This window comes from Carassius gibelio, chromosome B19, assembly GCF_023724105.1.
Source record: "Carassius gibelio isolate Cgi1373 ecotype wild population from Czech Republic chromosome B19, carGib1.2-hapl.c, whole genome shotgun sequence".
NCBI lineage: Eukaryota > Metazoa > Chordata > Actinopteri > Cypriniformes > Cyprinidae > Carassius > Carassius gibelio.
The window spans coordinates 37,169,903-37,186,252 of NC_068414.1; the positions used below are offsets into that span (position 1 = coordinate 37,169,903).

At 38.0% G+C, this 16,350-nt stretch overlaps 1 protein-coding gene and 1 long non-coding RNA gene across 5 annotated transcripts; both read left to right on the forward strand.

Annotated features, from left to right (window-relative positions):
• Positions 1 to 2,511: 2,511 nt before the first annotated feature.
• LOC127978640 (uncharacterized) lies at positions 2,512 to 5,632 on the forward strand. Its single transcript, XR_008158574.1, has 4 exons — positions 2,512 to 3,143; positions 3,234 to 3,327; positions 3,409 to 3,512; positions 3,598 to 5,632. It is a non-coding gene; the product is annotated as an uncharacterized LOC127978640 (long non-coding RNA).
• Positions 5,633 to 5,646: 14 nt separating this feature from the next.
• LOC127978631 (uncharacterized) lies at positions 5,647 to 13,121 on the forward strand. 4 transcript variants are annotated; one of them, XM_052583430.1, is made up of 5 exons: positions 8,402 to 8,598; positions 8,661 to 8,877; positions 8,956 to 9,152; positions 9,255 to 9,345; positions 12,447 to 13,121. In XM_052583430.1, the coding sequence occupies exons 1-4, from the start codon at positions 8,468 to 8,470 to the stop codon at positions 9,340 to 9,342; spliced, it is 633 nt and encodes a 210-aa protein (XP_052439390.1). In that variant the 5' UTR covers positions 8,402 to 8,467; the 3' UTR covers positions 9,343 to 9,345; positions 12,447 to 13,121. The 4 variants fall into 4 exon arrangements, with proteins under 4 accessions (XP_052439391.1, XP_052439390.1, XP_052439388.1 ...); XM_052583431.1 differs by adding an exon at positions 5,647 to 5,939 and having other exon boundaries at positions 8,487 to 8,877; positions 8,956 to 9,345; XM_052583428.1 differs by having other exon boundaries at positions 8,404 to 8,598; positions 8,956 to 9,345.
• The last annotated feature ends 3,229 nt before the right edge of the window (positions 13,122 to 16,350 follow it).

The window sequence follows — 16,350 nt, forward strand, 5'->3', positions numbered from 1 at the left end:
AAAACCCAAGGACTCTGATGCTGATCTCAGGTATGTTGATGAACCAATAAAGTTCTCAAATCTGTCCTGGAGTTCCCCTCGTTCTCCCTCATCTATCACACCTGATTAAACTCATCAGCTCATTACTGGAGACTGCAACACCTGAAGTGGGTGTGTGTCAGATACAGGGAGACACACAACACGTTTAGTGCTGGGGTTCTTCATGGGGAGGTTTGAGAACCACTGACACAGAGCCCCGTCCTCAAATCTTGTCCTGCAGAGTTTAGCTCCAACCCTGATCAACGTCACCTGCCTGTGATTCTCTAAAGATCCCGAAGACATTGATTAGCATGCTCAGGTGTGTTTGATAAGGGTCAGATCTAAACTCTGCTGGAAAGTGGATCTCGAGGTCCAGATTTGAGGATCCCTGACACAGAAGGATCTGTCCGAGCAGATGTACCTGGAGACATATCAACCATTTGGTAGAGGCCGTTATTTAAAAAATTATGGGATGTGTTGAAAAATAAAATACATTGAGTGTGGTAACTAACATAAGCAAACAAGAAATACAACCAAAAAATAATAAAATGCCTTTTTCTTGGTGGGCAGTTAAAGGGTTAAGATCATTTGTTCCTCAACGTATTAAAATTTGAGTCAGTTTGGGGATCGCGAATCATTTGAATCAGTTCGGGAGTTCAAAGCGGGTTCGCGAATCATTTGAGTCAGTTCGGGAGTTCAAAGCGGGTTCGCGAATCATTTGAGTCAGTTCGGGAGTTCAAAGCGGGTTCGCGAAACATTTGAGTCAGTTCGGGAGTTCAAAGCGGGTTCGCGAATCATTTGAGTCAGTTCGGGAGTTCAAAGCGGGTTCGCGAAACATTTGAGTCAGTTCGGGAGTTCGTGGCGGGATCGCGAATCATTTGAATCAGTTCGGGAGTTCGTAGCGGGATCGCGAATCATTTGAGTCAGTTCGGGAGTTCGTAGCGGGATCGCGAATCATTTGAGTCAGTTCGGGAGTTCGTAGCGGGATCGCGAATCATTTGAGTCAGTTTGGGGATCGCAAATAATTTGAATCAGTTCGGGAGTTCGTAGTCCGTTTGGGGATCGCGAATCATTTGAATCAGTTCGGGATTTCGAGCGGGATCGCGAATCATTTGAGTCAGTTTGGGGATCGCGAATCATTTGAATCAGTTCGGGAGTTCGTAGCGGGATCGCGAATCATTTGAATCAGCCAGCAAACGGGGCGTCGCCAGGACGTTCTGAACATCCGCTTAGGTCCGCAGTACATCCGCTTTATAAGGTTCGCTGGCTGACGTTCGGCGGACATTCGTCTGAAACAGTTTGTGAACGTCCCTGTTTCGTCCCTCATCTGCCATTTCCATTCCAACACTTGAAAAATTCAATCCTTTATCTTTTATCATCAGACCTGACCAGTGTTGGGCAGAATATTAATTGCAAAATAAATGTAGCTGTAATCTGTTATTGTAATGTAAATTGTAATTAAATTACAGTTAATTATGATATTGTTAATGATTACTAAGGGAGTTACAGTTTTCACACATATACATTTAATACATATTTTAAATATGAGACACCAATGTTTCTGGAGTTGAAGACACAGAATATGACACTTTATTTTATTTTAGTTTCAGATTAACTGCCTTTTTTCCAAGGCATTGTTAGATGACAATGTCATAGCTATGCAAAGATGTGATTTCAAAAACAGTATCATAGCTATTAAACTATATCTTATGATTTTAAATCTGTATTTAACCTAAAAAATATTGCAAATAAAAAGAGCTGCTAAAATCCTATTTTGAGGTGGTTGTACCTTACAATTAAATTATAGTCTTAATTCAAGAGAAGAAGGATTCTGAAATCTGAGAGTAGTTGAGTACCACTGTAACATTACCCCTGCCTGCTTTAAATGATTCAGAATAATCAACATTTGAAAACAATAGAAATTTAGAAAAGTAATCAAATGTAATCAGTTACATTACTCAAAGTCACTTGAAACAGTGACACTACATATTACATTTTAAATAAGGTAATTTGTAATCTGTAACCTATAATATTTCCGACCCTCTTGGCGAACTTCCCAGAAACGTCGTGGGCACGTCCTCAAAAGACGACGCTATTAGTCCCATTGGGGACGTTGTAGCGACGTGGTCAGTTGGTCTTCAGATAACTTTTAATATTATTGCACTACATGCATTATTATTATTATTATTAAGATACCATTTGAACACCCTATTTTTTGGGAAATATACAAATAAATCATCAAGCATGTTAAAAGATGGCATGAATTATATATATATATTTGCCATCAGTTTAAGAACAACAACAACAACAAACAAAAAAATTACTTAGCAAATGGTTTTAATGTTTGTTAATGAAAGAGAGTACGGGACAAATGAACATTTAAACCTTAAACTAGCAGCGCACGTCACTTTCTGAGTAAAGTGCGCGACGTGCGCGTGCCCGTCATTTTAACGGTCAACTTCCAGCGGACGGACACAGAGGAAAGGTAAGCGCTATAAATCTACTTTTATTCATAGATTTTAACTGATATAACGTTAAATGCCATCAAAGAGGAGTAGTGTTTTGTATCTTTGTAGGTTTTCTCATTTAATTTAATAAATAAATGCTCTGTTTGGTTAATTAGCTCAAAAGCAGTCTCAGAGGTGGTCACGTTAACTGTAAAAATCGAATATAACCTTACCTGTTTTAAATTATTTGAAATTTATCACTATAACCTATACAGTATTAACTTTCTAATTATTCAATTTTTAACCGTAGTAACGTTAATTAGTTTGTTTGAATGCCTGCTGCTCGAGCTTGATGATGCTCATGCTAGCCATGCTGTGAACTTGAATATAAACCGATAGAACGTTAAATATAAAGTTTAACGTTAATTAGACCGAGGCTGCCGAAATCATGTTCAGTGTAACGTTATGTGGGATTAATAATTTCCCCTTTTCTCCCTCAAGTGGCAGGCTTGTAAATTCTGTCATCTGTTCATTATTGGTGTTGATGGTGTTTTTCACATGCATGCTTTTTAATGCTAGTTTAATTCTCAAATTGATCTGATACTTTCGTTTCACAAAAAGTAAACAAATTGTTCACTTTCTTAGGGCCTGACAACCACCAGTTGAGTCCATGATTCAGTGAGTTCCTTATAAGGACATATATTCGTCACCACCTAGTTTAAATGTATTATTTATTGCTTTAAAATGAACACACATATTTATCATCAGGGGAAGAGACAGTCTGGGCAGCAGCAACAAGACAACTATTACAAGTAGAGATGGGTTTCAAGAACCGGTACTAATTTGGTTCCTGACTTGTTCGGTACTGAAAACATTTACATAAGTTACAGGATCAATAGTGCTGCTATCAGTATTCTTGTAACATTGATTCATTACCCTTTAGACACAACCACATATCCTCCAAATCATCTCTGCGTGGATGGCAGGATCCAGGATCAAGAGATCATTCTTCATGGAGACTGTTCCACAGGAAGCAGTTTCTCCTGGGTGAAAAACTAAACCTGGTTGTTTCAGCATCACTCAGGCAAGACTAAATACTTTTAAATTGATTTCAGTTGGTTATGTGTTTCAGGTCATCCTGACCATTGTGCTGTCCAGGATGTAAGGCCGTGCTGGAACTACATTTCTCGTGGTTGAAAGATTTGTGCAGCGGTATCCAGACATATAACGCCCCATCACACGGGGCGTCAACGCCTCTCGTTTACTTTTAAATGAAGTGACGTCAAGCATGGTGAAATTAATTCTGGGTCCGTTGGTCGTGGCAGAAGTTGAAGACTTCTCAAGCGCCAATGCAGCCATCCTCCAGTCAGAACGTCTTATACCTATACCCTAGCGCAGACGCAAGCCAATCGAGTGCTTGCAATACCAGAACACTAATGTGATTGGCTGTCACTATGAGAAGAGACAGTAATTACGATCTGATATCAGTGTTGTTTTTAAAAAATTTTTTAAATGAATGTAGAATTTCTATGCTTATGTGTAGGGATGTAAATTTTCAATAATTTCCATGATCGATCCTCATTTAAATTAATGATCAATTAATCGATTAATTGTTAACCTTAATGCTGCAAAATGAGTCTATTGCAGCAACACCCAGTCACCAGTATGACAGGATGTGCAAAAGTGTGTGTGTGTGTGTGTGTGTGTGTGTGTGTGTATAATGTATGTATGTGTGTGTATGTGTGTGTGTGTAAAATAGATTTCTTTTAAATGTATAGCACAGTAATGAAGGCAGCAACATGTGGTAGATGGGACAGAACAAGAAAGAGTTAATAATCTTTCATTCTGCTAATGTATTATAATAGGAAAGGGTATGGCTCCTATACAGTGCACAGCGTGTAAACACAACCAGTGCAGAATGATGAGCAACACGGAGTCACAGCGTGTAGCATTACTCATTGTTCAAAACGCCAAGGGAAGAGATATTGATGTTGTGTATTGTATGTGTGCAATATTTTGAGCCTTTTCTTTTAACAGATTTAAATCTCTCTCTTGAAGAGAGTTTCATTGTTTTGACTGTAGTAACTAGGACTGGGATGATATAATAATCTGCCAACTCAATACTATCCAGATACTTGTGTGCCCATTCAATATATATTTATAATTATATTTATATAATTTAGCATTGTAATTATAGTTATATAACTATTGCAATTCGTGACTTATCCAAATCGTCTATAAAATGATTTGTTTGTTTGTGTAGATTTGAGGGAAAGATTAAAAATTGTTTATTACAAGTTGTGTTTTCATTTAAATGTAGCAATGTACACAGTTGGTCAAAAGTTTTAAATATATTTTAAAAGTAAAGTTTATTTCTATAATGCTCCGCTGTATTTTCAGCATCATTCCTCCAGTCTTCAGTGTCACATGATCTTCAGAAATCAGAATAATATGATCATTTACTGCTTAATTCATTTTTCTGATTATTATCAGTGTTGAAAACAGTTGTGCTGCCCAAAATATTTGTCTACACTACAGTTACATACATTTTTTTTGGAAGCCTAATAGCAAGGATGCATAAAATTGAATACCAGTGGTAGAGAAGACTTTACAAAAGATTACCTTTTTGTTTTGTTTTTTCAATGTTTTGAACTTTGTTTATAAAATAATCATGAAGAAAAAGTTTTCTTCCCCATCATTTCTTATACTATCTTCATTTCCAATAGAGTTCAGTGGAACTAAGGACCGTAGTAAGCTAACCGCAGATGTGATTCACATCATATATGTCATGAGCAGATGTACACTTTGATCAGAGCAGCAATAATGTGATTAGGTGCATGTAAATGCACTGATTTGTGATAATCAGCAATGTTTCCCAAGCAGCAAATCAGTGAATATGAAAAAGATCATGTGACACTGAAGACTGGAGTAAAGGTACCGAAAAATTCAGCTTTGCCTCATAATTATTTCAAGAAATAAATGTTAAAGTATATTCGAAAAAGAGTATGAAAACTGTTATTTTTTTACTATATATACATATATATATATATATGATTAAATTAATCTAGCCTTGGTGAGCAGAAGAGACTTCTCTTGAAAACCATAAAGAAAAGATTCCAGATTTTTGACTGGTTGTGAACATACATGAGCAACATTAACAAGATGATCCTCCCTTTCAGCTCAGAGAAGGATGATGACAGCAGGCCCAGGATGAAGAAGAGGAGGAAGAACACGTTTAACAATTTTCTCATAAACTTGCCATGTGTTATAATAAAAACAATGAACATGGCTACAATAATATGCTAAATGTTATTAAAAGATTCCAGTTTGCAAGAAATCTGAGTGTCTGACTCTACACTAGAGGAACTCTTTTCTGAAGAAGATCAGGTGCTGAGAAGCCGCCTTGTTCTACAGCACAACACTGCATCAAGCCTCCTGTCCTTCCCTCAGAAGAGCCTGTCTTCTGCTGCTGGGGTAAGAAACACCCTCTTCCTCTTCTCTATCAGCTGTCCAGCACCTAACCCTGCCTCCTCAGCACTGTCTGAAAGAGTCTTCTCCACAGTCAGTAATCACAGATCACAGATTCTTCTGAGAAAGTCGATATGCTCATTTTCTTAAAAACAAATAATACAGGAGAGATGCTAGAAATCTCTATATTGTTCATTTTTCATATCTTTACGCTTTATGAATGTTTTTCTTCATAAAACTGTAATTGTAATTGCTTTATTGTTTAGGTTTATCCTCTGATAGTGAGCACAGAGCCCTGATCATGACATGCAAGAAAAAGAAAGAAATCATGTCCATGATTTACTAATTCCTTCCCTCTATGTACTAAAACGTGCACGATTACTTTTACATTTAATTGATTTGCTAAATCGTATGCACAATTTACTAATTCGTTCTCTTGATGTATAAATAGTGCACACGATTTAGCAAGTCGAGGGAATGAAATAGAAAATCGTGCGCATGAATTAGCCTAAATGTTTTCCTGCATGTGGTGTAATTAAAGCACATCACCACCAGACATTTATACCAGGAGCCTCATATACGACGCTCACAGTTTTACTTTGTGCAGTATCTGCTGAATTGTTTCATATCTATTTATCAGGTATTTATTTGTTGCACCAAATTATGTAGAGTTGTATCAATAAGTGTACTGATAATTATATATATTTTTCACTGATAACGTCATTAACTATACGCCTCCTTAATAAGACAAACATTTTCTATTGTTTATATTGTGTAATCTATGAATTGATGTGTTTAGTTTTCTGTGCTCATAACTTAGTAACATTTTGCATGGTTAAAGAACAGGTGCAATGTTCAAAATGTTTTGGCTTAGTATTTGTAGAAAGTAGTGCTGAATAAATATTGATTTGTGAATGAATGCAGCGTGTTTTTGTCTATTTTATATTAGAATGTAATGTTTTTGTATTGGTTTGCATTTCATGTAGCTATGTAATGAATGTATTTACTATGAATCCCCTATAATTAGATTACAATTAGATTTCATAGGATTTAATTTTTGCACCAGAGATGGATTGAGTTTATTAGTTCGTTATGTATTTCAAGGTAATGTTGAGGTGAAAATACGCTGCTGCGACCAATATGATCCGGTAATGATCCAGTTTGGTCTTTAGGACGTACTCATAACGTCGTCTTCACAACGGATATGGGAGTCACAAAGTTACTTTATTTGAACATTATTTGGGACATCGCTGCGACGAATATGGTCTGGTCCAGTTACGTGATAGCTGGGAAGCAGCATGATGTTTCTGTCATCCACACAAATGGGAAAATAAGTACTGTATTTTCCAGACTATAAGTCACACTTTTTTTCATAGTTTGACTGGTCCTGCGACTTATATCAAAATTAATTTGACATGGAGCAAGAGAACTTACCCAAGAGTCATTCGTGAGTTCGTAGCAGGTTCGCGAATCATTTGAGTCATTTTGGGGATCGTGAATCATTTGAATCAGTTCAGGAGTTCGGAGCGGCTTCGCTGATCATTTGATGCAGTTCGGCAGTTCGTAGCAGGTTCTCGAATCATTTGATTCACTTTGAGGATCGCGAATCATTTGAATCAGTTCGGTAGTTCGTAGCGAGATCGCGAATCATTTGAGTCAGTTCGGGAGTTCATAGCAGGTTCTCGAATCATTTGAGTCATTTTGGGGATCGCGAATCATTTGAATCAGTTCGGGAGTTCGTAGCGGGATCGCGAATCATTTGAGTCAGTTCGGGAGTTCATAGCAGGTTCTCGAATCATTTGAGTCATTTTGGGGATCGCGAATCATTTGAATCAGTTCGAGAGCTCGTAACGGGTTCGCGAATCATTTGAGTCAGTTTAGGGATCGCAAATCATTTTTTATTTATTTATTACAGGGACAGTGCATATTAATAAACATTTCTGCCAATATGCCATAGTTAGCCAGAAGGCTATTTTTCATCTGCAGTCCCAGGACAGATGTTAAAAGATACCCTAAAAGACAGTAAGAATACATATAACAATAAAAAAATTAAAATACATTTAATAAATCCTATTATGTTAAAAGTACAATCGAAATACAGCAAACCAACAATTAAAACAAACATCTGACAAAACATGACATACACACACACAAGGCAAGAAGCCAGCAGAGGACAGAGCAGGTCTAGAAATGTGTTAATGACGTCACTTCCTGTTTGTTGTTGACGGCTGTACTGCGTTTGAGCTCCGTCACTATATTCTTTTCATTGACTATTTTTAACTTAAAAATCAATTTTATACATCATCGTTTTCGTTTATATAACGTGAATATATCCTCTATTGTATTCTACAACAAAAACAATCAGAGCGCCTCGCTATCACTAGTTTTATTTTGATCTCCCGGGTCCGCTATTAGCTTTTAGCCCGTTAGCATGAGCAAGCGTGTTTGCTGCTAACTGCGCTTACATTGCTAATACTCTATTCTCACACATTACCACTGCTGTACTCACTGTTACTTGCTTTAATGGCGGATGAATGTCTCCACTCTGTGCAGCTCGAGCTCGAGGCCGTGGGGAAGCAGATTCGCGACCTGGAACAGAAGCAGGCCCAGCTGAGAGCGGAGAGCCGCGCTGGAATCATCCCGGGCTGACGCTCACAAGTCCGGGGTAAGTATACAGCGTGCTGTTAACAGTCCCACCACGTCTACTCCGTGTGTTTCTCTGAGCAGGCCCGGTGCACCCAGGACGCGATCTTCCCAGATGTCCTTCACTGCGACGCCGGGACACCACGGACCCTGGGTGCATCCACAGCGGAGGACGCGAGCCGGGCCCCGAGCGACGACTTCTCCCCCTCCTGCCTTCGAGATCTCCATCCAGAACCGCTTCGCTCCCCTCCGTGAGACAGGACGCGACGCTGTGATCATCGGAGACTCCATCGTCCGACACGTAAGTGCTGCGTTAGCCGAAGGTAAAGTGCACACTCATTGTTTGCCTGGTGCTCGTGTTCTCGATGTTTCTGCGCAGATACCCGCGATCCTGAAGGACGGCGAGAGCCCCAGAGCGGTCGTGCTTCACGCCGGGGTTAACGACACCACGCTGCGGCAGACGGAGACGCTGAAGAGGGACTTCAGGAGCCTGATCGAGACGGTTCGCAGCACGACGCCCGCGGCGACGATCGTCGTGTCAGGACCACTGCCCACGTATCGACGAGGACACGAAAGGTTCAGTAGACTTTTTGCTTTAAATGAATGGTTGTTGTCATGGTGTAAAGAACAGAAATTGCTATTTGTTAATAACTGGAATCTTTTCTGGGAGCGTCCTAGACTGTTTCGCGCTGATGGATTACACCCCAGCAGAGTCGGAGCGGAGCTGCTCTCTGACAACATCTCCAGGACACTTCGCTCCATGTGACTAGTAAGACAATTCTCAAATAACCATTATGATGAGTTTTGTTCCACCCGCTTAAATGATAAAAGTACTTGCGCTGTAAAAACTATTAAGACTGTGTCTGTTCCCCGAATAGTGAGGTCAAAATATAAATATAATGTAGGATCTAGAAAAAATATTATCGTAATTAAACCAGAAAAATGTAAAGTAAATAAACAAAACCAATTTTTTAAGTTTGGGCTCATAAATATTAGATCACTCACACCCAAAGCAGTTATTGTAAATGAAATGATCACAGATAATAGTTTTGATTTATTCTGCTTGACTGAAACCTGGCTAAAACCAAATGATTATTTTGGTCTAAATGAGTCTACTCCACCAAACTACTGTTATAAGCATGAGCCCCGTCAGACTGGTCAACAATATATAGTGATATTCTCAATGTTACCCAGAAAATAGGATACAGGTTTAACTCTTTTGAAATGCTTCTGCTAAATGTTACTCTGTCAGACATGCAAAAGAAATCTAATGTATCTCTTGCTCTGGCTACTGTGTATAGACCACCAGGGCCGTATACAGAATTCCTAAAAGAATTTGCAGATTTCCTCTCAGACCTTCTAGTTACAGTTGATAAGGCGCTAATCATGGGAGATTTTAATATTCACGTTGATAATACAGATGATGCATAAGGACTTGCGTTTACTGACCTAATGAACTCCTTTGGAGTCAAGCAAAATGTCACCGGGCCCACTCATCGTTTTAATCATACACTAGATTTAATTATATCGCATGGAATCGATCTTACTGCTATAGATATTGTACCTCAAAGTGATGATATTACAGACCATTTCCTTGTATCGTGCATGCTGCGTATAACTGATATTAACTATATGTCGCAGCGATACCGTCTGGGCAGAACTATTGTTCCAGCCACCAAAGAAAGATTCACAAATAACCTGCCTGATCTATCTCAACTGCTAATTGTACCCAAAAATACACATGAATTAGACGAAATTACTGACAACATGGGCACTATTTTCTCTAATACATTAGAAACTGTTGCCCCAATCAAATTGAAAAAGGTTAGAGAAAAACGTACTGTACCATGGTATAACAGTAATACTCACTCTCTCAAGAAAGTAACTCGTAGTCTTGAACGCAAATGGAGAAAAACTAACTTAGAAGTTTTTAGAATTGCATGGAAAAACAGTATGTCCAGCTATAGACAGGCTCTAAAAACTGCTAGGGCAGAGCATATACACAAACTCATAGAAAATAACCAAAACAATCCAAGGTTTTTATTTAGCACAGTGGCTAAGTTAACAAATTACCAGATGCCACCTGATTCAAATATTCCACCGAATGTAGATTCTACAGCATCTAACACTTCAGTTTCATCCATCGCACCCAAAGATAAACTGCAGTGCTTTATAACCATAGGACAGGAAGAGCTAAATAAACTTATCACTGTATCTAAACCAACAACATGTTTATTAGATCCAATACCCACTAAATTACTGAAAGAGCTGTTACCTGTAGCCGAAGAACCGCTTCTCAATATCATAAACTCGTCGTTATCTTTAGGACACGTCCCAAAACCATTCAAGCTGGCGGTTATCAAGCCTCTTATTAAGAAACCAAAACTAGATCCTAGTGTACTGGCAAATTATAGGCCTATTTCAAATCTTCCATTTATGTCTAAAATTTTAGAAAAAGTTGTGTCTGCTCAATTGAGCACCTTCCTGCATAAAAATGATCTGTATGAAGAATTTCAGTCAGGTTTCAGGCCCCACCATAGCACAGAAACTGCACTTGTTAAAATTACAAATGACCTGCTCCTTGCGTCAGACCAAGGCTGCATCTCATTTCTAGTCTTACTTGATCTTAGTGCAGCGTTCGACACCATAGATCATGACATACTCATAGATCGATTACAAAACTATACAGGTATTCAAGGGCAGGCTCTAAGATGGTTTAGATCCTACCTGTCCGATCGCTACCATTGTGTTTACTTAAATGGGGAGTCGTCTCATTTATCATCAGTAAAATATGGAGTGCCACAAGGATCCGTCCTAGGTCCCCTTCTATTTTCAATATACATGTTGCCCCTTGGTAATATTATTAGAAAATATGGAATTAGCTTCCACTGTTATGCTGATGATAGTCAGCTATATATCTTAACGAGAACAGATGAAACTTCCCAATTATCTAAGCTAACAGAGTGTGTTAAAAATGTAAAAGATTGAGTGACCAATAATTTTCTCCAATTAAATTCGGATAAGACAGAGATATTAATTATTGGACCAAAAAACACTACACAGAATCTTGTAGATTACAATCTGCAACTAGACGGATGTACTGTTACTTCCTCTACAGTCAGAAATCTGGGTGTTATATTAGACAGCAATTTGTCTTTTGAAAATCATATTTCCAATGTTACAAAAACTGCATTCTTCCATCTTAGAAACATTGCCAAGCTACGAAACATGTTATCTGTTTCTGATGCAGAAAAGCTAGTTCATGCATTCATGACCTCTAGACTGGACTATTGTAATGCACTTCTAGGTGGTTGTCCTGCTTCTTCAATAAACAAGCTACAGGTCGTCCAAAATACAGCAGCTAGAGTTCTTACCAGGTCAAGAAAATATGATCATATTACCCCAATTTTACAGTCTCTGCACTGGCTACCTATTAAGTTCCGTATCAGTTACAAATTATCATTACTTACCTATACAGCCCTAAATGGTTTAGCTCCAGCGTACCTAACTAGCCTTCTACCACGCTACAACCCATCACGCACCCTAAGGTCACAAAACACTGGACTTTTGGTCGTTCCTAGGATAGCAAAGTCCACTAAAGGAGGTAGAGCTTTCTCACATTTGGCTCCCAAACTCTGGAATAGCCTTCCTGATAATGTTCAGGTTCAGACACACTCTCTCTGTTTAAATCTAGATTAAAAACACATCTCTTTCACCAAGCATTCGAATAATGTATCTTTTAAATTGTGAGTGTAGTTGCATCTGATCAAAGGTGCATTTTTATTCTTTAGCTTGGGTTAAACTAATTTTAGTTCATTGGATCAGCAGCTATGCTAATGATGTCTCTATTTTGTTTCTATGTTTTGCTAGGATTTGCTAGTAACTAGGATTAACTCAAGCTCCAGTCTGGATCCAGAACACCTGAGAAGAGATGATGCTGACCCTCAGAGGACCTCAGATGATGCTAACCCTGAATCAACAACAGAACTAACAATTATTGCTACATGTGTGACTGCATCATATAATAACTATTAATTAATAATATTGATAGTTCATCGTCTAGCTGACTACGTCTTGTATTATAATTATTATTTATTTATTTTTTCTAAAATCCTGTCAAACGTGAACAAACTACTAGCTACTACTAAATATTGTAGAAACATTTTCTGTAAAGTTGCTTTGTAATGTTTGTAATGTAATGTTGACATTTCTTTAAATGGTTCTTAAATGTACAATATGTGCTTTGATTTCTGATGATTAAGGGAATGCGGTTTCATTCAGTAGCAGCTCGAACAGAAAAGGAAGTATGACCAAATACACTTTTTCTAAAGGGAATGACACAATCTCCCCACGCTGCACCTCTGGTTCTGCTGTGATCAGCTGTACGGATGTTAACAAACTGGTGGAGTGGAGGGGATGATAAACCCTTAATACTTTTGTATAGAAGACATAGATTTGAGTATTTGACCATGTTTTCCCAACTGAGTAATCTGTGTTTTTGTAATATTGGACAATGATGAGAAATAATTGGTTTCTTATCCAGAATTGTAAGTTTGTTTGTTAAGTGACTGCAGAGGTTTCAGAGATGTAACACCAGCTTGTGACCAGATGGGGAGACAGCACGTGATATATGATAAGATCATAGAGTGCATTTACATTTTTGCTGCCTGTGTGGACATTTGATGGTGAATGTGTCTAAAATTCATGAGGTTAAAGTTGATGCGATTACAGACACTTTTTACATGTGATGTAAATGACAAGTTTGAATCAATCAAAACCCCCAGATATTTATATTCTGACACGATCTGCAGCCTTTCCCCAGAAACAAAAATATTTGGCTCAACACTCAAGTTTTTATTGGACTGCCAGGCAGGATTGTTTTTAATCAAGCTGTAATATTATCCATGGATTTAGTGAGCTTCTCCGCCACCTGAGAAATATTCTTGCCATGAACATATACTACAGTGTCATCAGCATGCATCTGTACAGAGACATCAGGACAGATGGACGGGAGGTCCTTAATTTAAGATTAATTTAAAACACTGGACTCTGACATGTTGATTATTTTGGTGATGGGGGATGAGACAGATGTACTTCGTGCCTTGAGGATTACCGTATCCTTATCAAAAATATCTTTGCATTTTGATGGTCTGAGTGATTTAATGGTCTGTGATACCTCTGATCTCTATCTGGAGAGTTTTGTTCTTTGGGGCGATCATTTTTCTTAGCTGGTTCCATATTATTTTAGTATTTACATTGGATTTTTCAATTATAGTGAGAAAGAAATCTGCCTTTGCTTTTCTTAATGATCTTACAACTTTATTTCTCAACATGGTGAAACGTCCTCTGTCATGAGTTGATTTAGTTTTATTTGCTATTTTTAAGTCTTTCGTTATTTTTATGATGTCTGGATTTATCCAGGGTACAGTATTTTTGCTTTGTTTGTTTTTTTTGTGAGAATTCTTTAATAGTTCTCTCAAGTGTTTTAGAAATATTTTGCTGTCTTTATCGCAATCAACTAAAGATAAAATGTCACCCCACTGAATTTGGTTAGCTGCAGCTACAAAGTTTTGATAATTATGGAGTGTATAGCAGGAGAGCTGTACACTCTAAATATATATTTGAAGCAGTTTGGGAGTTCGTAGCGGGTTCGCGAATCATTTGAGTCAGTTCAGGAGTTCGTATCGGGTTCGCGAATCATTTGAGTCCTTTTGGGAGTTCGGAGTGGGATCGCGAATCATTTGAGTCAGTTCAAGAGTTCGTAGCGGGTTCGCGAATCATTTGAGTCATTTCGGGAGTTCGGAGTGGGATCGCGAATCATTTGAGTCAGTTCAGGAGTTCGTATCGGGTTCGCGAATCATTTGAGTCATTTCGGGAGTTCGGAGTGGGATCGCGAATCATTTGATTCAGTTCAGGAGTTCGTAGCGGGTTCGCGAATCATTTGAGTCAGTTCAGGAGTTCGTAGCGGGTTCGCGAATCATTTGAGTCATTTCGGGAGTTCGGAGCGGGTTCGCGAATCATTTGAAACAGTTTCACTGCATTATTCAGTGTATTCAAATGCATTTATGAATGCATGTGAATGATCACAAAATTCAACATATGTGAGTTAGAAAATGTATATATTTATATCATTTTATGTAGTTAATCAATATCACACAAAGAGTGCCATTTCAGTTTTTCTCCAAAAATCAGCATGATTAAAATGTGATATTAAAGTACTAGAAACAATAATTTAATAATAAATACAAAATGTTGCAGAATAATGTAATATATGTATGAATAATAGCCTAAAGAACCTTTGTGCCAAAAGGGTTCTTTCTTCTCATTATAGAACCTTTTTAGCATAAAAGGTTATTTGGAGTTGAGTAAAGAACCCTATGGTTCTATATAGTACCCCAATGAACCCTTTTTTTTAAAAGTGTGTTGTCATAACGTCCACCTTGGAGATTGAAAATGTTTCCTTTTTGAGACCCCAGGAGCCCAAATTCAGACCCAGAACAATAAAACCCACAGAAGATGTGGGAGTTCAAAGGAGGAATCTTTATATTACCAAACTGCAGGGAGAGGAAGAGTAGATATAAGTCATGATCTGCAAGATTAACCACAATCTGATGTGATCCGACCACCTCAGAGAAAACCAGTGTTGAGCTGCTGCAAGAGCTTTAGAAGCACAGCAGCTGTGGTCAAAGAGTTCTCGTGTGTTCTGATTGGTGGATGAAGATGATGAGTGGATCAAGAATAGAGCAATCAAATAGTGAGAGAGTGATCTGCTCACCTGGTTATGTTCGTGGATGTTTCAACATGGAAAGCAGTTTGGAATGGAAATATTGATATTTTATTTGTTAACAACATACTTTAAGTACCTTAAAATCAGTAAATTTTATGAAATTAGAGAACTAGGGCTAGCGATTATTTTTTCAATGCATCGATTAATCTAACGATTAATTTTTTTCAGACCGATTTGATTTGGATTATCTCCCCATTAATTGACTACTATTATACATGTTATACAATTTATACATGTTGATTTACATATCTGAATGAAAAAACATGAATTCCTTAACATTGCAATATATGTTTATTGCTCTTAAAATTACAAAATAAAAGACTGATTAAGAATGCATTACTTTGCACTTGTATAGCATTCAATAAAACCTTGAAGCCTTGAAAACACATAGCTTACTGAAACAAGCTTACTGAACACATAGGGCCTAGCTTACTGATGAAAATAACAACAACTTGATGTCTAGCATTCAATAAAAAGGTCACCCAAAATACTTGTTTAGAGCAATTGAAAGAATACAGTAACCAATGTAAACTTGAGGGCTTTGAGCTAATACAGAGAGTGCTTTTCCAAAAAAAAAAAAAAAATAAGAGAGAGAGAGAGAGAGAGAGAGAGTACGTGCCCTGTCAGGGGCAGCAGGCTTTGACAGCCGCCAAAAAAAAAAAGATCATTGCAGAAAAACCCCTGAATTAGTTATATAATGTTGGACAGAATGTTGATCCAGCCATCGCGTATATTCAGCGCACATAAGGTAAACGTTTTGCAAACGTTTTTTAGAGAAATAAAAACAGGCCGACGGATCGATGCGCATGTTTTGCGTCGATGTATTTTTTGTCCCAGCAAAAAATATGTTGTCCCAGCCCTAGAACTAAGCCATTCATTTGACAAATCATTTGAGTTAATTCGGAAGTTCGGGGCGGGATCGCGAATCATTTGAGTCAGTTCAGTAGTCCGGAGTGGGATCGCGAATCATTTGAGTCAGTTTGGGGA